The following is a 23,692-nucleotide window of genomic DNA, read 5'->3' on the forward strand; positions in this document are numbered from 1 at the left end:
CAGTATAGTTTAGGTTAACACTGACCAAGAGAAATATAATGCAAGCCACAAATATAAGCCCACATATAACTTTAAGTTTTCTAGTAACTACATTAAAAAAAAAGTAAAAATAGATGAAATTAATTTTAATAATTTATTTAGCCCAGCATATTAAAAATATCATTTCAACAGTATAAGAATTAATGATACTTTTTTTTTATTAAGTCTGAAATCCAATGTATATTTTATACTTATAGAACATTTCAATTCACATTGGCAAAATTTTAAGTGCTCAATAGCCACATGTGGCTAGTGGTTACTATACTGGACAGTGCAGGTTTAGGTGATTCTGGTCATGATCTGAGAACAAAGGAAGCAGAGAAGATAGTGATTAGATATGGAAGAGATGGGTAGGAAATTAGGTTCACAAATATATGTTCTCATTATTTAAATTATATATTTTAAACATTCAAATATCTATTGATATTTGACCATATCTGAGCTACTGCTCCTACTTCCTAATTGGTCTCAAACAGACCATCTTAAAAACTACACTTAACATGTTATTTATCCCACTTAAGAAACTAAAATAGATTAAATGCCCTACTATAGTAAACCCTAACTCCTCTACCTGGCTCCCAAGAGTCTGTAACCCATCTAATCCAATCTCCTTTCCTGTAACTATACAAAATGCAGACTTAACTACAGTCAAATTGTACTCATTTGCCACTCCTCCAAATATGTCTTACATCTTTTCACGTCTAGCTTGAACTTAAAATATTTCCACCTACCCCTAGCCTTGTAATATTCTTTTTACTTCTTTACAAGGGTTTAGGGTCTAACTATACTTAAAACCTAGTATTCTGTACTCCTCCTTCCTTCTAATACTCCTCATGACTTCACTCTCCTGGCTCTTCTCTTACCTTCCTGGTTACTTCTTCCTTTACTTCTCTATCCTCTACCCCATGCATTTCAGCAGGGGCAATGTTGTCCAGGGGGGTGGGGGGGGGAGTAGCGGGAGGGGGACAAAAACTGATTCCCCGGGGGAGAGGCCAAAAATATCTTAGCTATTATAATAGTTTGTGGCCTTCAAAGGGCACAGTACATGAAGAAATATACAGTGTGTCTGTGGTATTAAAACCTCCTGGAGGGACGCCTGGGTGGCTCAGTAGGTTATGGGTCAGACTCTTGATTTTTTGGCTCAGATCACAATCTCATGGTTCACGAGACTGAGCTCGGCATCAGGCTCTGTGCCGGACATGGAGCCTGCTTAAGATTCTCTCCCTTTCCCTCTGCCCCTCCTTTGCTGGTGTGTGCATGTGCTCTCTTCTCTCTCTCAAAAAATAAATAAATAAATAAATTTCCTAGAGTAGATGACTAGGGCAAAAAAGTCTACAAGGCTCCTTAGGGGGCAATAATTAAAAGACTGAGAAACACTGCTCTATCTCATGTCTGTACGCAGGGGAACTTCAGGGAACAATCCTGACCCTCTTCTCTCTTTATGCTGTCTCTAATAATGATCTCATCAATTTCCACAGATTTTAAATACCATTTTTATTCTGACGATTCCTAAATTCTTATCTTGAATTTCAATGTCCTCTGGAACTCATGGACTCTCCTTAGCAAAATCTTCTAGGTATTTTCTTCTCTTAATGTTTCCTTCACCTTCTAGCCTAAATGACATCTGGCTCTGGCTTGATAACACTGCAGCCTTCTCAAGTGATAGTTCTCAGGGCATCTGGATGGCTCAGTTGGTTAAGCATCTGACTCTCGATTTTGGCTCGGTCATGATCTCACAGTTTGTTGTACGGAGACCCTGCATCAGGCTCTGCACTGAAAGCACAGAAGCCTGCCTGGGATTCTCTCTCCCCCTTTCTCTGCCCCTCCCCCATTCACATGCATTCTCTGTTTCTCTCTCAAAATAAATAAACTTAAAAGTGGCAGTTCTTCTCTCTCATACTTCTTTACCAGTGAGCCTGAAGGTGGAACAAATATCTGTTTGCTCCTTGTCATTCTCTCTCCCACTCCTCCCTAAAACTTCTCAATTTTAAAACTCATGTCATCAAATACTACCCATCATCCATCCACCTGGTTGCAGTCCTCTACCAACTTCAGATTAATCCCTCTCATTCCTAGCTCATTATCTCTCTCCAACACAAATCCTGCCATAATTTTTGGTAATTTCAATATTCATAGAGCTGATCCATCCAAGAACTTAGCCTTTCTGTTCCTTGACCTCTTCTTCAACAAAAATCTTATATTCTACCTTACCTCAGAAACTCATTCCCCATGGTCATACAGCTTTGTCATTATCAGGTTCCAAAAATTCTCAGGCTCCATTAGGACCTAAAATCCACTAATTCCACAACTTTTGCCTTCAACATATTTATATCTTTATTTCCTTTTTATGCAACTTCAATTCTATGGTCCATCATTATACTCTCTCTCTACGCACATCTTCAATTCCCTAGACTCTTTCTTCAACAAATTCACTTGGCAAAACTCCAGCTCTGGTTAAATCCTGCTCCCACACTATGTAAGTCTATAGTAATGCAGCTACATGTGACTGGAGAAATCATACCACCATGCGGTCTGGTTTCACTAACTTCAGGAATCATATCACATCTCCCGTTCACTCTGCTACTCTTCTACAGACAACTATTTTATACCTTCCCTCTCATCTTTAACAACTCCTTCTTCATCCTCACTCACAGTGCATGACCTGGTTCCCTATTTCACTGAGAAAATAAAAGCACTCAAGAGACCTTCTAAAAGCTACCACAACCACATCTACCCACCTACCTGCATCTATTTTTAATACATTCTGTCTCACCTCTTATTGCTAGAGATGAACTATCTGTACTATCTAAGTCTAATTCTTCTATTTGTCAAAAGTACTCTTGGGGCACCTGGGTGGCTCAGTCAGTTAAGTGTCTGACTTCGGTTCGAGTCATGATCTCACGGTTTGTGGGTTCAAGCCCTGTGATGGGCTTTGTGCTGACAGCTCAGAGCTTGGAGCCTGTTTTCAGATTCTGTGTCTCCCTCTCTCTCTGTCCCTCCTCCACGAGCGCTCTGTATCTCTGTCTCTCAAAAATGAATAAAAACATTAAAAAAACTTTAAGTTCTTTTCCTTTTCTCCAGTTGTTTTTTTAAACAGCTTTGAGATATAATTTACAGACCATACAATAAACCCATTTAAAGTATACAACTCAATAGGTTGCAAGTATGTTAAAGGAAATCATCATAATCTAATTTTAGAACGTTTTTGTACCCACCTAAAGAAATTCTGTACCCATTAACAGTCAATCCCTATATGCCCTTTTACTCCTCCACCAATCCCAAGCAACCACTAATCTACTGTCTCTATAAATTTGTTTATCGTGGACATTTCATATAAGTAGAATCATGTATGTGGTCTTTCATGACTTGGCTTCTTTGACTTTAGCATAATGTCTTTAAGTTTTGTGTTTTATTTATTTTTTTTTACAAGAGAGAGCATGAACAGGGCAGAGGGAAAGAGATTTTTTTTTAATGTTTATTTATTTATTTTTGAGAGAGACAGAGGGAGAGAGTGCATGTGCATGCAGGAGAGGGAGAACACCAAGCAGGCTCCACACTCAGCATGGAGCCTGACACAGGGCTCCATCCCATGATGCTAGGATCACGACCTCAGCTGAAGTCAAAAGTCAGATGCTCAACCAACTGAGCCTCCCAGGCGCCCCCTACGTTTTGTTTATCTACTCATCAGCTGATGGACATTTGAGTTGTATCCATTTTTTTGGTTATTTGAAAAATGCTGTTGTGAACATTTCTGTACAGGTTTTTGTATGGACATATGTTTTTACTTCTTCTGGGTGAAATTATAGGGTCATGTGGTAATTCTATGTTTAACTTTTTAAGGAAGTGACAAATGTATTTATACCTTCATTTCCTCTTTTACACAACTTAGATTCTATGACCTGTCATTATAATCTCTCTCTACACACATTTGACAAACTGTTTTCCCAAGTAGCTATGTTATGTTACATTGCTATTGGCTATGTATCAAGGTTTCCAATTTTCTCTTATACCCACCCTGTCTGGTTTCCTCCCATGCACATGTCAAGGTTACCAACGACCACCATGGCTCAATCAATAGTCAAATTTTAGTCTTCATCCAGCTTGACCTATTACCAGCATTTGGTTCAGCTAATCTTACTCTTCACTGAAACTTCATTTGGATTCTAGGAAATCAGTCTCCTGTTTTTCTTCTACCTGGCTTGAACATGCCTGTTATTCCTTATTACACAACCTCTCATCATTGGCATGTTCCACACTCAGTCCATTAACCTTTCTCCTTCTCTTTCTACATTCATTCTTGTGATTTCATGCAGCCTACCATTTATGTATGTTGTCTGTTGCCAAATGTACATTTACAGGCTAGATCTGTACTGCCTAATACATTAGCCAGTAGCAACATATGGCTACATAATTTTAATTAAAATTAAATTTAATACTTAGGTCCTCAGGCACATATGCTGCAGTTAAAAGCTCAAGGGCCACATGTGGCTAGTAGCTACCAAAACTAGACAGCAGAGATACGGAACATTTCTATCATCACAGAAATTTCTATTGTATAGCACAGATCTAGACCTCTCCTCTGAACTCTAGATTTATGTATGCAACTGCCTTACTGAAATCTCCACTTGGATGTCAATAAACACCCTAAAACCAAAATCCTGTTATTCCTCCCTAAACATGTTCCTTCCATATTTTACCTGTTTTAGCTGATGTTAACTCAATCCTTCCAGTTTTTCAAGCCAAAAACTATGGGGTGAACCACTCTCACTCTACATTCAACTGACCACAGAATCTGACCACATTTTACAAATTTCCACTTCTACCACCTTGTTTAAAGCCACCACCATCTTTTGTCAGTTCTAATAGCATCTTTCGTTATAATAGCTTCCTGATATCCCTCCTTCTGTCCTTTCCCTCTTAAATTCTATTTTCACATAACAGCCGGAGAATTCTTATTGAACTCAAAGTCAGATCACATCAGTCCTCTGCTGAAAATCCTCTAATGGTTTCCAAGCTCACTCACAGCAAACATCAAAAGTTGCTGTATTAGCCTATAGAGCCGTATATGACTTGACCCCAATTACTTTTGGAATGTCATCCCCTTTCCACCCTCCTTGGAAGTCATACTGGCTATTCATCAAAGCACCAAGCATATTTCAGCTTTCTCCATGAAATATAATTTAGAAATTACAAAGTTTAGGGGTACCTGGGTGCCTCAGTCAGTTAAGCATCCAACTTATGAGTCATGATCTCATGGTTTGTGAGTTCGAGCCTCGCATCAGGCTCTGCACAGACAGTGCAGAACCTGCTTAGGATTCTCTCTCTCTCACTCTCTCTCTCAAAATAAATAAAATAAAAACTTAAAAGAAATCACAAAGTTTAAGAATCACTAAGCTACACTAAAAGAGGTATAAATAGAAATTCTATTTCCAGATATCTGGGTATTCAAAAGTAATCTAACCTTAACTATAAGGTTTCCCTAACCAGTGAATAGGATTAAATTATATTAATTACATAAAGAAAAGGGTCTTCCAAAAGCTGCAATCTCCATTACTTCACTAAGCCTGTATTTCACAAAAAACCAGTTAGCTAGTTGTCAAAATAATCAGCTGACAAATTTTTTTACAAAATTTTCCTTACACATTTAATTACTAAAAGAACTAAGAATATGGATTAAGATTTCATATTTGTTAACAGTATAAACATATAAATTCTTATTCATTAAATTGTAAAAGACTTCAGTGTGATATACAGCTACCCACTCTGTAAACAAGTTCTACTGAAAGCAGCTGGTCTGCAAACTGTGTATCACTAGTCTGTTTTGAAATAAGAAACTTGCCTAAGTATGCAACTTAATACACTGCTTCCTTCATCAAGAAAATTTGCTCTGAAACATTTCAGATCAACTAAACAGTGTATTTATGTACATGTTTTACATTTTGGCACAAGCCCCTATCTCACTGTGGCTTGGTAACTAATATTTCATAGACTGGCAAAGGTCCATGAATCACACTTTGGATAGCACTACTCTAAATTATCTCCTGGATCTTTAAGTCTACTCAATATATTTTTTAACACTTTCTACATGCAATGTCAGAATTTCTGTACCATTTCCCATTCTAAAATTTATTAGGAATTATTATGTATCTTGTTCTTTTCTGGAAGTTACTCAGTCTCATTTATATTACAGAATTTTAATGCTGGTTAGAAAAGCCTTCAGAAAGGTTTAACATCCAAAAACAATAACATACGGGTAGAAATTTTTAATTAAGAGCTTCAAAATTATAATTTTAAAGTAGATTATATAACAGCACTTCAGAAAGATGTAACTTGGTAATATATTAGTTTTAGAAACGTTTATTTTGAAAGAGATATAAAATCATCCACTTTTCAACACTAACCTAAATATTCCATCAGTTGTTCAGCAGTTATGATTTCCATCATCGGTGGAAGTTTCACCTGAAAAACAAAGTATTTTTTCTATAAAATCAAGTGTTTTAGGTGATTAAAGTGTTTCTTCAGTAGGAAACATATGCATGTATGTGTACATATGTTTCTACTATATGTATACATTAATAACTCATGTTACCAAAATCTTTATAACTAATCTTTATAAAATATAACACAGTCAATCCTATCACCATAAAATTTCCAGGGTGATATAAGATCTCATAGAGCCATTGAGAAATCTGTTTTCAAAGCCAAGTGCTATGCCTTTCACCACCCACTATGATTGTCACTAGGTTCCTACAAAATGCAGTTAAAGGGCAGGAAGAGGCACCAAACATGTGACAGGTCACCCATGGAGCAGTTTTACTGAAGACAGGCTTGAACACAGCTCAATATGCCATTACTTCAGTTTACCTTGGCCATTTTTATTGCTGAATGACTATAATAAATACAGTATTAAGATATTAGTCACATACTGAATAATTTGTACTGTACGATTCCACTTACAAAGTTTAAAAGCAGGCAAAATTAAACTATATTGTTTACAACTGCACACTTGGTGATAAAATTATAAAGAAAAGTAAGGAAATGGATACTATAAAAATCAGAATTATGGTTAGCCCTAAGGTAAGGGAAGGAGTTATAGTTGGAGATGACATATAAGAGCCTTCTGGGATGCTGGCAATGCTGTATTTCTTGACTTGCATGGTAGTTCCAGTGACATTTGCTTTATAATAACTTGTTAAACTGTACATCTCTGTTTTATGTATTCTACATGAGTTATAGTTCACAACAAAAAGGTTAAAAGTAGATATATACATTACAATTATATTTAAGTTTCTAAATTCAGCTGCAACACATTAGTCTCAAGGTTTTAACAGAATTGTCAGATGGGTTACAGAGATATTACAACCAATGGATTTACAACCGTAAATATTTTAACGGACTTATTCAAAAGCATACTCTTGTGGTACATTCATGGAATAGGAGAAAAATAAATACAGTAGGATGGAAACTCAAAGCAAGTATCAATGATAGGAGAACAGTAATGTAATTAAACATTCTTCAGGGATTATTTTTTGGGAATTATTTTCTGTTCAACCAAGGAAATCATTTAAATCATCAATTTCTTCAACAATTCCCCCAAGTATTAAAGAAGGTGCTCTTGGTATTTATGTTAGCAAATGTGGTAATAGCATGTCACAATTTTTTGTTTGTTTTAATCAATGAGTAAGTTTTAAAAGAGATCCCTGTAAAATAGAACAGTTTGATACCCTATGAGAGCATACAAGACAATTGACGCTTATGATTTTTTTCATCCAGGGGATTTATCAGTGATTGAAAACCAAGAGATGCCATGCAGGTTTTAATCATTACTTGATTCTAAATCATTTTTATTTTCTATGACATGTTTTTCAAAAAACTATAATGACTTTTTTTTTTTTTTTTTAGCAGTTTTAGTCTTACAGAATATTGACCAGAAAGTGCAGAGTTCCCAAATACGGTATATTTTTAAACTGAAATTCATTGACAAATTATGGTCCCCTGACTGTCTAAATAAAGTTTTATTGGAACAGTCACTCCCATTGTTTATGGATAGTCTTTGGCTGTTTCTGCACAACAATAACAGAGTTGAAACTTTACAAGAGGGATTATAGAGCCCACAAAGCCTCAAATATTTACGTACTATCTAGCCCTTTATAGGAAAAGTTTGCTTTTAGATGATTTTAGATGATTTTAGATGTTTTAGATGATTTTAACTGTTACTAGATGATGATTTTAGATCACCTTTAGATGATTTTAACTGTTACTAGAATATTTAGATGATTTTAAACTGTTAGATGATTTTAGATGATTTTAACTGTTACTAGAATATTTTATCAGGCTATTTTGGTACCACTATTGAAGGTCTGATATTTAAACCAGTAGTTTACATTCACTGTGAACGCTTACATTCTGACCAAATGTCAGAACTTGAAAGTCTCATTTACACCTAACAATGTTTCTTACATAAAATAAGACCTATACATTCTTTTGCTCCAGACAGGTTCAGTCAGAATATATTCACCAGAAAATTCCACAGACAGAGCTTATTCTCTGCTTTGGTTAATGTAGTAATCCTACTATAAAATTGTCAAAATAAGAATTAACAGAAGTCTTAATTGTGGCATTTCTGTCAAAATATGAAACCAAGGCACTAACAAGTGTATTTATTTGGGAAATACGTACTATAATCCTAGATTTCTACAAATATGATTTCAGGGTTTAGCCTTGAAATTTCCAAATAATAACAACTGCCTACCATAACAACTGCCTACCATGTGTTTGTTGCAAACAAGAAAATGACAACCTCTATACTGATTTTAGAAGTGGGACAACAAACATGCAAATATTTTAACTGACTTATTCACAAGCATACTCAGTGAAATATTCATTTCCTGAATCTTAGCCAACAAAATATTCGTGATATTCATTAAAACTAAGGACAAATAAACATAATTGTGGAGGAACGCCTGCCTCTCACTAACACTGTTGAGCCATCAACAGATTTTTTTTTCTTTAAACCGCAAAATGATCTTCCTGAAAGCTTGCTTCTCTTTTTGCTTTCCTCCACCACCATCACCTCAAAAACAAGTGGCAGGGGCAGCACCTTGGTGGTTCAGTTGGTTAAGCATCCGAATCTTGATTTCAGATCAGGTCATGATCTCACAGTTTGTGGGATCAGGCCCAGCTTCAGGATCCGTGCTGATGGCGCAGAGCCTGTTTGAGATTCGCTCTCTCTCTGAAAATAAAAAAATACTTAAGGGGTTCCTGGGTGGCTCAGTCAGTTAAGCGTCTGACTTCGGCTCAGGTCATGATCTCACAGTTCATGTGTTAGAGCCCCGGATTGGGCTCTGCGTGGACAGCATGGAGCCTGGTACCTTCTTAGGATTCTGTGTCTCCCTATCTCTCTGCTCCTCCTCCTTCACGCTCTGTCTCTCTCTCTCTCTGTCTGTCTCTCTCTCTCACTCAAAAATAAACATAAAAAATTTTAAAAAGAAAAAGAAAAAAGTACTTTAAAAAATGCTAAAGGTTTTGTTAATGATCCTAAGACTTTCACTCCTTTGTCTCTTTAGATTTTACTGAAGAAGAAACAGGTTGGGGAACAGCTAGCTAAGAATACAGAATATAACAACTGTGGTGTTTTGTCCAAATCTCTAAATTTTAAATTTTACAATGAAAAAACGAATTCAAACGAAGTAAGACCTAGATTCTCAGGTGGTCTTTTAGTAATAATCTATAACATATTCTTTTTTTAAAGATTTTATTTTGGGGCGCCTGGGTGGCTCAGTTGGTTGGGCGGCTGACTTCGGCTCAGGTCATGATCTTGTGGTCCGTGAGTTCTAGCCCCGCGTCGGGCTCTGTGCTGACAGCTCAGAGCCTGGAGCCTGCTTCATATTCTGTGTCTCCCTCTCTCTGACCCTCCCTTGTTCATGCTCTGTCTCTCCCTGTCTCAAAAATGAATAAACGTTAAAAAAAAAAAAAAAAAAGATTTTATTTTGAAGTAATCTCTACGCCCAACATGGGGCTCAAACTCATAACCCTGAGATCAAGGGTCAGTCACACGCTCTACTGACTGAGCCAGCCAGGCACCCCATAACATATTGTTTTTAAGTAAATGAATATATATAAGGGTAGTTGGAAGGTACTCTCAAATAGTTTATTCTTCCTAAAATATGAGCAAAGCTTCTCAGCATATAGTAACATATAGCTCCAAATTAAGAGTTCAAATAGAGTCTAGGAAAATAAATGATGTCCTACCCTATAAGTAAGATTTTATTGGATTAAATGGATTTCCTGAGCAAATTAATAACATAAGCAGAGAAAGAATACTGAACAAAAGGAAATAGCTACTCCAACTCCAATTATTCAACTATACAGTAAAACCTCATTAATTCAGCCCAATTATTGCCCGAGTGGCTTAGTTGGTTAAGTGTCCAACTTTGGCTCAGGTCATGATCTTGAGGTTCGTGAGTTCGAGCTCCACTTTGGGGTCTATGTTAACAGCTCAGAACTTGGAGCCTGCTTCAGATTCTGTGTCTCCCCTCTGCCCCTCCCCTTCTTGTGCTCTGTCTCTCTGTCTCTCAAAAGTATATAGACATTAAAAAAAATTTTTTTTAATTTTTTAAATGTTTATTTATTTTTGGAGAGAGAGACAGACAGACAGACAGACAGTGATCAGGGGAAGGGGCAGAGAGACAGGGAGACACAGAATCCAAAGCAGGTTCCAGGCTCTGAGCTGTCAGCACAGAGCCTGACGTGGGGCTCAAAACCACGAACCATGAGATCATGACTTCAACCGAAGTCAGACACTCAACCAACTAAGCCACCCAAGCGTCGCAACATTAAAATTTTTTTTAAAATAAGCATTAAAAATTTAATTCAGCCCAATTATTCTGTAATTCTTAGTCATTTAAAGAGTGAAGTATATTTGACCAACTAATCTTTGACAAAGCAGGAAAGAATATCCAATGGAATAAAGACAGTCTTTTCAGCAAGTGGTGCTGGGAAAACTGGACAGCGACATGCAGAAGAATAAACCTGGACCATTTTCTTACACCATACACAAAAATAAACTCAAAATGGGTGAAAGACCTCAATGTAAGACAGGAAGCCATCAAAATCCTCAAGGAGAAAGCAGGCAAAAACCTCTTTGATCTTACCCGCAGCAGCTTCTTACTTAACACGTCTCCAGAGGCAAGGGAAACAAAAGGAAAAATGAACTACTGGGACCTCATCAAAATAAAAAGCTTCTGCACAGCGAAGGAAACAATCAGCAAAACTAAAAGGCAACTTATGGAATGGGAGAAGACATTTGCAAATGATATTATCAGATAAAGGGTTAGTGTCCAAAATCTATAAAGAACTTATCAAACTCAACACCCAAAAAACAAATAATCCAGTGAAGAAATGGGCAAAAGACATGAACAGACACTTCTCCAAGGAAGACGCCAGATGGCCAACTGACACATGAAAAAATGCTCAACATCACTCATCATCAGGAAAATACAAATCAAAACCACAAAAGATACCACCTCACACCTGTCAGAATGGCTAACATTAACAACTCAGGCAACAACAGATGTTGGTGAGGATGCGGAGAAAGAGGATCTCTTTCTCGTTGGTGGCAATGCAAGCTGGTGCAGCCACTCTGGAAAACAGTATGGAGGTTCCTCAAAAAACTAAAAATATAACTACCCTACGACCCAGCAATTGCACTACTAGGTATTTATCCACAGGAAACAGGTGTGCTGTTACAAAGGGACACATGCACTCCCATGTTTATAGCCGCACCATCAACAATAGCCAAAGTATGGAAAGACCCCAAATGTCCATCAATGGACAAATGGATAAAGAAAATGTGATACACACACACACACACACACACACACACACCACACACACACACACACACACACACACACACACACACATGGAGTATTACTCGGCAATCAAAAAGAATGAAATCTTGCCATTTGCAACTACGTGGATAGAACTGGAGGGTATTATGCTAAGTGAAATTAGTCAGAGAAAGACAAAAATCATATGACTTCACTCATATGAGAACTTTAAGAGACAAAACAGATGAACATAAGGGAAGGGAAACAATAATATAAAAACAGGGAGGGGGACAAAACATAAGAGACTCAAATATAGAGAACAAACTGAGGGTTGCCGGAGGAGTTGTGGGAGGGGGAATGGGCTAAATGGGTAAGGGGCATTAAGGAATCCACTCCTGAAATCATTGTTTCACTATATGCTAATTAATTTGGGTGTAAATTTTAAAAAATAAAAAATAAAATAAAAAAAAAGAGTGAAGTATATTTGAGAACAGACTCAAGTAAGATCAAAAAACTTAAAAAACATTTTTAACTAAAATTAAAAAAATAAAAACAAATCTTCCATGTAAAGTGTTAATAAAATCTTAAACAAGAATGTAAAACATCCCAAAAGTGATATGCCGAGATTTTGACACCTATGACTTTGGTATTCTGTGGGGGGTAGAGAAATGCAGGAGACCCAATAATAACTAAGAAATAAGCAGTTTATACAGGTGATGGTAAGTACAAAAATGACCAAATAATATAAATTTTTAAATATTTAATTAGAATAGCAATAAATAAGAAATACACAGTTTGATTTATAACACCTCCACAAATTGAGGAGTTACTTGAGAAGATAAAAAGTTGAGTATTTGCCAATTTCTGCTCTTTAGGAAAGTCAGAAAAAAATTTAAGATATTCAACTTCTACTAATTGTCATATAATATGCATGTTACCCTTAATCCACAACAATCCTATGAAGCAGATTTCATTACCTTCATTCTAAGAATAAACTAATGGGCTGAAAAGTTAATTTGTCCAAAGCAGCAAAGCTGTGATGTGAATTGAGATCTGACTCCAAAAACAATTACCCTTTCCATTATACCAACATTTACAGACTTAATTGTGAGGTTTAGTTTAACATTCAAATAGAAAGTTGAGTTGGAACTCAGGAAAAACAACCATTTTTAATTTGTACATGAATTATTTTAATTTTTGTGCTGCAGTCCATTTTTGCATTACGTATGGTAAAACGGACCAACTAAACAATACAATTCCTTCTTAGTTCAAATTTCATTTATTAAAAAAATACTTTTAAGTAATCTCTACACCGAACATGGGGGGCTCAAACTCACAACCCCAAGATCAAGAGTTGCATGCTCTATGTAATTGAGTCAGCCAGGTGCACCTACTAATTTTGAATATACAATAAATCATACAGCACTCATGATTTTTTAGATGAAATTGTAAAGAAATTATTTTTAAAAATATTAGAAATACTAATGGGAATCAAAAGGAAGAAATGTAGCTTCTTTCAAAATAAAGACTAAAAAAGTTAAGAATCCTTTCAATATACCTTTAATTCTGGCTCCAGCAAATAAACGTACATATTATAAACTATTATAGAGGGGCACCTGGGTGGCTCAATCGGTTGAGCATCCGACTTCGGCTCGGGTCATGATCTCATGGTTTGTGATTTTGAGCCCCGCATTGGGCTCTGTGCTGACAGCTCAAAGCCTGGAGCCTGTGTCGAATTCTGTGTCTTCCCCTCTCTCTGCCCCTCCCATGCTCATGCTCTGTCTCTCTCTGTTTCTCAACAATAAATAACCGTTAAAAGAAAAAATTGATTGTTAAAAAATTGAATGTTAAAAAAAAAGGATATCATATATCATCTTCCTATTCTAATTTCTTATATGTATCATTAACTTATTATTTATCATTTATTATCAATTAAGAATGGTTCATTTATTATTAATTAAGAATAATTATTATACTTAAAAATACTAAAATTCAGGCTTTATAGTAAATCTATTTATCATCAGTATTTCCTCTCAGGAAAAATTTATGAGACAACCTTCAACTTAGAAAAGCCAATTTCAGGGGTAGCTCACACAGTTAAGTGTCCAACTCTTGGTTTGGCTCAGGTCATGATCTCATGGTTTCTAGGTTCAAGCCCTGCATCAGGCTCTGTGCTTACAGCATGGAGCCTGCTTGGGATTTTCTCTCTCCCTCTTTCTCTGCCCTTCCCCTGCTTGCTCTCTCTCTGAAAAATAAGTAAACTTAAAAAAAAAAAAGAAGAAAAACAATTTGAAACATGTTCGCCATCAATTTCTATCACAATAAGACCCCATTCTCAGAGTAACACCAAGGCCTATTTAAAACTATTTAAAACCATCAGAAACTGCAGATACATTCATACATACTAGATTTTCAAAAATATCCTATTTTATATGCAATCAAAGAGTTTCAGAGCAATGAAGAATGGTACAGTGGATATCTATTTAAGAAGCTCACAAAGACTGGGGCGCCTGGGTGGTTCAGTCGGTTAAGCATCTGATTTTGGCTCAGGTCCTGATCTCATGGTTGGTGGGTTTGAGCCCTGCATCAGGCTCGGCACTGACAGTGCAGAGCCTGCCTGGGATTCTCTGTCCCTCTCTCTCTGCCCCTCCCCTGCACACGCTTGCACACTCTCTCTGTCTCTCTCAAAATAAACAGACTTTAAAAAGCCTAGTTGCTGAAAAATCTACCCAAAGAATAAGTGACAATGAAAGTTTGCATTAGTTGCTTGAAAAATAGATGGGAATAGCTACTGAAGTAGTCCAGATAAGATGAAGGTGGCCTGAACTAGGGTAGTGGTAGTAGAGATAGAAGTTACTAATTAATGAAAATACCAAAGAATGCATTTCATAAACTTTGAAGGGAAAAACAAGCTCATTCACCACAGAAGCTAAGAAAGTCTCTGACGCTGGAAGGGCCAGATAATTCAGAGGACAGGGTGTGAAGTAGAGGGGGCTAAAAATGGAGGGAGTCTGTATAAAGAGCAACTGGTACCAGATCCCCAGGATTTGTTCTAAGGAATCATGAAGGCTATTTCTGCTCCTCTGACTTTATCACTGGTTCTTCCAGACTGATTTGTCCCAGACTTATTGTCCACTATTTAACTTCCAAACCACATATCCCAAGTAACATCTCAAGTTCTGAAGTAGGTGATAATCTTAGCTTGGGCAAGTTATTTAAAATTTATGTACCTCAGTTTTGCATATATGTAAAATAGGAACATTATCTACCTAAGGATTTCATGATATAATTGAAAAAATTAAGAGGAAATGCATATAATGCATGTAAAATATTTAGCAGTGTATCTGGACATAAAAATAACCAAGTACTGGGGTGCCTGGGTGGCCCAGTTGAGCGCCCAACTCTTGATTCCAGCTCAGGTCATGATCTCACAGTAGTGAGATTGAGCTCCAGGTCTGGCTCTGCTCTGTCAGCATGGAGCCTCCTTTGGATTTTCTCTCTCCCTTCCGCTCTGCCCCTCCCCCTCTCTCACGTGCATGCACAAGTGAAAGCACGTGCACTCTCTCTCTCTCTAAATAAACATTAAAAAAAATAATGGAGTACTACTATTTTTCAAAGCCATATGATTGCTGGTACCATCTATGCTCAAATGTTCTTCACGTGGCACTCAATATAGATAAGGTGGATGGGGAACGGGAAAGTTATCTGCTGAAGGACTACTGGGAGCAAGGAGAGAGGAGAAAATGAACCCATCATTAATAGGGCAACCAGCCAATGGAGTAGTCATACTATCATCAGTCCTCATCCATTTTATCTCACAAATGAAGAAAAACAATACCAATCCTAATTCTTAAAAGAGATTGGAAATGAAAGTCTCATAAATGTTACTTGCATCTACTGTGTAAACAAAACTCCACCGTGTGAAGTTATTAATCTCTTCTTACAGGATCTATATTTAAAAAAAAAAAAGGGTGGGCAGAGTCTAATATGGAATCTTTTTTTCCACTTTTATAATAAATACACTCGGAAAGACTCAAAAGAGCTTTGTGCCTACTTTGGGAAAAGGAAAATGTGAGAAAATTTGTATGATTGCAACGTTCTTATAAGTCAGGAAGTTTGAAAAAAAAAAAAGTAAAAACCAGTCTGAAGCAAGGTGTATGAAAACAGTACAAGAAAAGTTTTCAAGCAGGGAGGGAGAGGTAGAGTCATACTCATTGCTGACAAGAAGCTCACCCTCATGATGCCTCATGTGCAAGTGGTAAGAAGAGAGAGGACATCCATTTGAACATCTTTGAATTTTCCGGTAATGGCCTTTTGTTCATTTTGCTGTTGGGTTGCTCATCTCTTTCTAATTTATAAGGGCTCTTTGTAAATGAAGAAATTAACCATTAGACACATAATCTGGCAAACTGTTCCCTCAGTTTGTGGTGTGTGTTTTGGTTTAGTTTCAGGTAGCGTTTTTGGGGGGAAGAAGGGGGTTGCGGTGAGAAAGGGACTTTCTGTCTTTTTTTTTTTTTTTTAAACCTTCAGCTTTTTCAGTTTTTATAGAATCAAATGTATCAACCTTATTTTACAGATTCTAGGTGTAATGTCTGGAGAAACCAGCTTTAATATAAAAAAAATCTTGTTTCAGAATCCTGGCATTCCTCTCTTGACTTGGAGTAGGAGATGGTCTCAGTTCCTACCAAGCAAAGAGAGGGGGGAAAAAAGAATTTCCTACCTAAAAGGGCTGGGGAGAAAATGAGATGTACTTCCAGCATCTTAATTTAGAATAGCGTATTCATTCTTCTACTAAAATGCTACATAATCATTAGATATTACAAAACTATCATAATGCACAGAATAAGTTTATATAAGTTTTTTTGAGTGTTTGATTCTCAGAACCTATAACATTCTACAAGAAAACAAATGTATGACAAAGCAAGGACTCCCTCTATTAAAGTAATACTTTCATAAACATGATGATATTAATGGAGAAACTTTAAAAAATGTTCATAGTATAAAATTTAAGTTACACAAAGTAGAAAAATAATAGCATAATGAATTTCCCAAGTACCCATCACTTGGCTTCAACATTTATAACATAACTATCATGTTATCAGTATCATCAGAAACTAAATTTTTGACTTGTTAATTTTTACAAACACATCCATTTTTTTTTAGTTTTAAGTAATTTCCATACCCTAAGTGGGGTTCAAGCTCACAATTCTGAAATCAAGAGTCACATGCTCTACCAACTGAGCTAGCCAGGCACCCTGAAACACATCTAAATAAGTGGGTCATAGCCTTCAAATACACCTATAAATAGCACTGTGGGGTTTTTTTTAATGTTTATTTATTTATTTTGAGAGAGCGCGTGCATGTGCACACACACGTGGGAGAGGAGCAGAAAAAGGGGGCAGAGAGAGAATCCTAAGCAGGCTCCCTGCTGTCAGTTCAAACCATGAGATCATGACCTGAGCAGAGAGACCTGAAGTGATCAAGAGTCAGATGCTTAACTGCTTAACTGACTGAGCCACCCAGGTGCCCCTAGCATTGTTTTTGATAGATAAGATGAAAGATTAAAGAAAAACCGTAAAAAAAAACACTAAGTTTAGTCTAAAGTAAAAAAGCAAAATGAATACATATTCCAAAGCATAAATTTACCTGGTGTCAGTTAAAGAGAAATAGAAATTTGAGCCTGAATTAAATTTAATGAATAGGTTTCCTTTTTTGATTTGTTGGATTATCACAGCTCAACTATTTCAGAGATTATGAACGATCATCTACTCTTCATCAGTCCTAAGGCAACCTATCTATAATTAAAACTCCAATATTTCCAACACAGTACTGTTTGATAATTTTAACTATCATTTCTCATCCAGAACTATGGCACTTACTTTCTTTGAATCACTCAAATCCTCCCAACATGTTTATTGATTTTTCTCATTACTCCACCTTCCTTCAAAGACATAATCACCTGTTTCATTTTCAACTCTAATTCCAGTGACTCTCCACAAATCAGCCCTTGGAAAGCTCAGTCCCTGATATAACCCTAACCAGCCATTCTTTCTGTTCCTATTTCTAGGTATTAGAAAACTACTGGGGAAACAAAAAGAAACAAAGCAAAATGTATATACTACAAGTTTTTAAAGCATAACCCCAACTTATCCATTGCTACTTACTACTTTCTATTTATGCCTCAAATTCCAAGACATAATCTCTATGAGATTAGAATTTCTTTAAAATACAATGTGCCTTTCTCATACAATCCTCCCCCCCAAGCTTTAAAACCTCTCCTTGCTAATTACTGACAGGTTCAATAGTGATTGCTGATAAGGTCAATTGTTATTGTGCCAAAATGGGAGAATGAGGCCTCAATTGCCATCTGCCTCTCTATTTTACACAACCTTGTCTCTGTATCTTCCTTGTCCCATTCCTTCCATTACTTCAGAAAATGAGATTGTTGCTCCTTTGCTCTGAAGAGAACTTTACCACCTATTCTGAGGAGTCAATATTATTCTGACTTTTCAGCATCTTTGTCCTCACACCCATCCTTTTTCAGTAAAATCTTTTGTACTCCAATAGCTCCTTGATTGCTGTTGCACTTGACAATTGATAACTGACCGCTTTATTACAGTTTCTCTCCAAGACTACTATCATGACACTGTCCTATTTCCAGTTCTCAGTCATATGTCACATTATGCCTATACTGGTTTCTTTTACACTCTCTCACTCTTAATGCTTATTGCCTTTCCCCCACCAAGTTTAATCCTTGTTCTCTGCTTTCACTATTGTCTACTGGAGAATGGGATGGAAGAGGGAGTGGAGAATTACAGGGAGGAATTAAGCTGGCAATTTGTAGTTTCCCACATATTCTCAATGATAAAAAAAAAAAAATTGAGAACTATGGCTCACCACTCTCAATGAAGTATTCATTTATTCTCATACTTATGGTAAGTAAACTACCATACTTAGGTCTATGCAATAACTCCCCCATTCAGTTTTTCTCTATAATTTGACCTCTTCCCTGACACTCGACGCTTCTAGAGGCATGATGAATATTTATATTTTCATGTCCCACTATCAGACATTTCCAACCTGACACAACTAAACTTTGACATCTCCCAGCTGAAAACACTTTATCTTTTGAATGACGCAATCTCTATTACCCAGATTAGAAAAGGTGGGGTCATCTTCATTTCCTTTGTCCAGTTAGCGATCATTTAGGCTCCAACATTATCTTCATCAAAGAGAAGGGGCAGAGAATTCCCCATCCAAAAGGGCCATCCTCATCAATTCTTCATGTTACACTACACTTCCTGCTACACTACAATCTTACCCCTAGTCTAATCTCAAACAAACAAGGCCACTTCCATCATATTATTCTCAGTCGAGTTCCCTATGATTAGCTAAATATAAAGTGTAAGCACCACTTGTGTTTACAGTGAAATCTGACAGCTACTTTTTGTACCCTATTTACTATTTTTCTCTACCTCAGCCTTTCTCAAACCTTCTGGTGTCTAGACCATTACAGTTCTAAAAATTATTGAGGACCCCAAAGAGCTTTGGTCTATGTAGGTTATATCTACCCATACTTACCATACTAGAAATGAAAATTGAGAAAAATTTTAAAAAGAATAAATAAGCACATATTCCATTAACTCTCAGAGCAATGATATTATCACATATCATATAGCCTGGAAAACTCCACTGACACTTGTGAAAGAATGAGAATGAAAAGGCAAATACTAGCTTAGTATTATTATGAAAATAGTTCTGACCTCTAGCACCCCCGGCTCTCTTTGAGAAAACTGCTTTATCAGACCCTGCTTCTCTTAATCTGCCTCCCTATCAATCACTGATTACTGATGAGTAACGTTTGTGTGTAGCCATAGCCTGGAGGCAGACAGGAGGCTTAAAAACCACAGATTTATAAAATAGCCTCCAAATTAATAAGCACGCCTGCTCATTAACAGTCTAACACAAACTATCAATTTTATTTCCTGCTAATGCCATTTCCTTCCCTCTGACTCTGCACTTCCAACCAAGGTTTGAATCATGAAAAAGAACAAATCTTTTTCTGCTTCACCAGCTTTGAATACACCATTCCCTCTGGCTGGAAGGCCTTCTATCAACTCATCCTTCAGATCCAGTTCATAGATTACCTCTTTTATAAAGCTTTCCCTTGACACAACGCATCCCCAATTACCCTTTTCTAATTCCAAAGCACATTTAGAACTTATCACATTGCACTGTAATTATTTATATGTGTCTCCCCACTAAATGGGAGCTACATGAGGGCAGAGTTGCATCTTGCTTGTTTTTGTACTTCTAGTACCTCACCCGTAGTAGGAACTCAAATGTTTGATCATTTCATTGAAGCCATGTCTGAAAGAGTCAATTCAATGCTCATCTATCTCCAAGTATTTCAGATCATAGCACTTGCTCCTTCCTCTGAACTTTGGTAGTACTATTTGGTAACTAAGAGAAAAGAAAATCTAAAGAACTGTTATCCCTTCCTACAAAAAGACTAGGGTCTTTGGCCTGTATATCAAGTCTGACTCTGACATTTAAGGGCTTTCATCAAGTGGTTCTTCACCTTTCAGTCTTACTTTTTATTATTCACCAGTATGAATACTGGTCGGCTAATAAACACACATGCACGCACAGACACGCACGCACACACACAATCCATTCTATTTTCATCCCTTTTGTTTATATCCTTCCCACTCCCACAATTCCATTTCCTTATTATTTCAAATTTAGTTTTCCTTAAAAGCTTGGTATAAGACCCATCAATTCCATGAAGCTCTCTGGGGCTATGACAGACTAAAGAAAAATTTCCCCTTTTGGAATATCTAACACATTTCAATCTGTTGTTTATAACTGAAAAATTTATATTTATGTAAACAGATGTATACAATATATAGATGTATTTATAGTGTATTGCCTTGCATTGTCCTTTAATAAGTCAATGATGCAACCCCAAATAGCTCCCCAGCTAAAGCAGACACAGTCTTCATCAAACATTTGAGTGCCATTATGTACCAGATACTGCCAAGGTTTCTAATCTTATTTCTTTTGCATCAGCTCTTGCTAGTAACAGGAAGATGAAGGCACGTAATATATGCTATTTCCTTTACTTAATTTTTTTCCTAACCGGTCAGAATAATCCAGGTTATTTTTTTCTAGGAAACAGTTTATCAATGGATATACTTATCAATTAGAAAATAAGAGGTGTGCTATAAGATCCTGCATCTCAGCACCCTCAAACTGCAAGCTTGAGTAAGACACTTCAGTTATACACAACACACTGAGTCCCCTCAATATACTTAACTTTTGAAGGGCCCTTACCTTTCTTGTTCCTTTACCTTGAATATATCTTTTCTTATTTGAGTCATTACAATTTTAATTTCCTTAACCTTGACAAGTTCTGATGCAAGTAATATGCAATAATGTAATAACAGTCATAATGCCAAACTGTTTAAGCAGAAACAAATAAACAAGGCAAATAAAAATCATGCATAAAATGAAAACAATCTTTGAAAACCAAGAAGTTACGGTAACTGGGCTCAGACCAATGCTTTCCCTTAAATGGAATTTGTCTAACGGGCCACATCTTCCCTATCACCATTTCCTTAAGTATCTACACCCAAATGGAGCAAGTATTAGTTGGGAAATTGGCTAAACATAACCATCAAAACTTGTTCCCTGCTATCATGGATTGATGGTAAGTAACTTCTAAAGATCATTTTCCCCAGTTCTTCACTCTTGCATATGTGACAGTCAGTAAGAAGGAAACACAGAAAAATACAGTTAAAAAATAATCCTAGGGCTTAGGGTGCTCTAAGTCCTAGTTGTTTTTAAGAACATCAACTGAATGTTGAACTCATATTTAAACACTAGAGAGACCTGAGGTTGCCGGCAATTCTTTTACAAAATACATATAAGAATATTCTTTGGACAAGAGTCCCAGAATGAATTTCATGGGAGAACGAGGAAAGAAAAGAGGAAGCCGTCAGCTGACATGCAGCAGCTCCTTCACCCCGTTTTCCCCCTCCCCAAAAGCTGTAGGAAATAGCTGCAGAAATGTACCTTCCAGGCCAGAAGCAAAACATTGAGGATGGCCAGCAAAGGGCAGGGTCCATTCTCATTCTGAGTGATGATGGGTGTGTTCTCTTCCTTCCACTGGATCCACTTGATATGATAGACAGATTGTCCCGGGAAGCGTTCCTTGGAGGCCGCCAGTACCTGAGCTTCCTCCCCCTCCTCCTCCTCTTCTCGGCAAAGAGGCACAGCCCGGGGCAACACCGCCGCGCCCTCGCCCTCCTCCTCCTCCCCGGGGACCCGGTTCTCTGCTCCCTCCTCACTATTAAACTCAGAGCTACTGGGGAAAGAATGCAGGTTAGAGAACGACTCCAGGGAGTCCAGGCTTGGCGACTCCCCAGGAGGGCTCGGGTCGCTGCAACTGCTACTGAGGCCGCCGGCGCTGCTAGGCTCCTCGGAGCCGGCGGCCGCCAACTCTGCCCGGCAGGTGCCGGCGGAATCCGCGCGGCAGCCGGCGTCTCCGGCCGGACCCGATCCATGGTCCGCTCCGGCCTCCGCGGTCTCCGGCGAGGCGGTCACCTTGTGTTGCCCTCTCAGAGGCGCCTTCTGGGCAGCAGTGTTCTCCAAATCGCTCTCCTTCAAGTCCAAGCCCGGAAAGGAGCTGCAGGGTCCGGGGACCTGAGGAGAGCCGGCGGGAGAAACGGAGTCCAAGAGGCTCCTCCCGGCGGCCGCCGCCCCCTGCCCATTCCCGCCTCTGCTCTCCGCCGCCCATACTCCAGGACCATCTCCGGCGGCGAGCCTGGTCTCCGGTGGCCCTTCCTGCGGAGAACCTGTCCCTGGCGTTGGCCCGATGGCCACCCCGTGTTCTAGTGGCTGCAGGCTCTCGGGGCCGCTCTCCATGCCCAGCCGCCAGCCCCTCGCTCTAAGGAGACCGCGGCGGGTTCTCTTCAGCCAGCGCCTCGGACGCCATGACAGCGGCACTGGCAGCTACAGCGCCCTTGCGCGGCCTCGGCCAGGCACGTCACGGGGAGGGCACCGGGAGCGCGCGCGCGCGCCGCCGCGCGATCCGCCTGCTTGGGGAGTGACTGAGCGCCGCCGAGGGAGGGCGACCCCTACCCGGACCCGCCCCTCCTACGCGCCCGCCTGCTGGAGCTAGCTCTCGGAAGGCGTGGCGCGGCGGGCGTGGCTAGGAGGGTGTGGCCTGAAGGAAAACATCCTCTCACTATGTAGCCGGAAGTTGAACTCTAGGGCAGCCCGACCGCGCGCGGCTTCTTTAAAGGAGAGGCGGGCAGAGACTGTTTCGGTTGTGACCCTTAAGAGCCGGGGTGTGTGTGGCCCAGCCTAGGGCTCAGGATGATGAGTTGCCTGTGGTTGTGTTATTTGGAAAAGAGCTCGTCCCCGAAGAGCTGAGGAGATTTGTTTCCTCCGCTTGTAAGATGGAAAATTGAAGGAATTTCTTACGAGATGCGGATTTTTAAAGGCTGTGCATCTACTCGAGGTGTTTGGATTACTACACCGCATAAATCCCAGTCTCCCAGGGTTTTGGCTGAGAAACACCGGGCTCCTCACCAGCTACTGGTGAAAACGTTCGCCCTACTTGAGGCGTCAGTGCGGTTGTGGATACTGGCCTGCACAGGAAAAAAAAAAAGTGGGTAATTTTGGGCCAATAATAATAAATTAGCTTCTGCCTGAATTAGCCAAGTCTTTGCGGTTTTGTCAACTTGGCTTCACTTTGATGGAGTGGGAAGTGCCTGTTCCTGAAAGAGTTTTCTAATTGCAATTGATTCGTCTTA

At 38.5% G+C, this 23,692-nt stretch overlaps 1 protein-coding gene across 7 annotated transcripts in view; it reads right to left on the bottom strand.

Moving 5' to 3' along the window:
• Positions 1-23,057, bottom strand: part of MINDY2 (MINDY lysine 48 deubiquitinase 2) — an 83,502-nt gene extending 60,445 nt beyond the window's left edge. For 6 of the 7 annotated variants that reach the window (XR_009606692.3, XR_013556310.2, XR_009606691.3 and 3 more), the window contains exons 1-2: positions 21,948-23,050; positions 6,441-6,498 (exon numbers count right to left, since the gene is read on the bottom strand). Coding sequence is in view for 3 of the 7 variants with exons in the window: in XM_060621063.3 (XP_060477046.1) it covers positions 6,441-6,498; positions 21,948-22,799 (910 nt within the window). In the remaining 4 variants the exon portion in view is untranslated. Of the gene's footprint in view, positions 1-6,440; positions 6,499-21,947 lie in introns of all 7 variants that reach the window. The other variant, XM_060621064.3, reaches the window with a different exon arrangement.
• Between the last annotated feature and the right edge of the window lie 635 nt (positions 23,058-23,692).

This window comes from Panthera onca, chromosome B3 (genome assembly GCF_046562875.1).
Source record: "Panthera onca isolate mPanOnc1 chromosome B3, mPanOnc1 haplotype 2, whole genome shotgun sequence".
Taxonomy (NCBI): Eukaryota; Metazoa; Chordata; class Mammalia; order Carnivora; family Felidae; genus Panthera; species Panthera onca.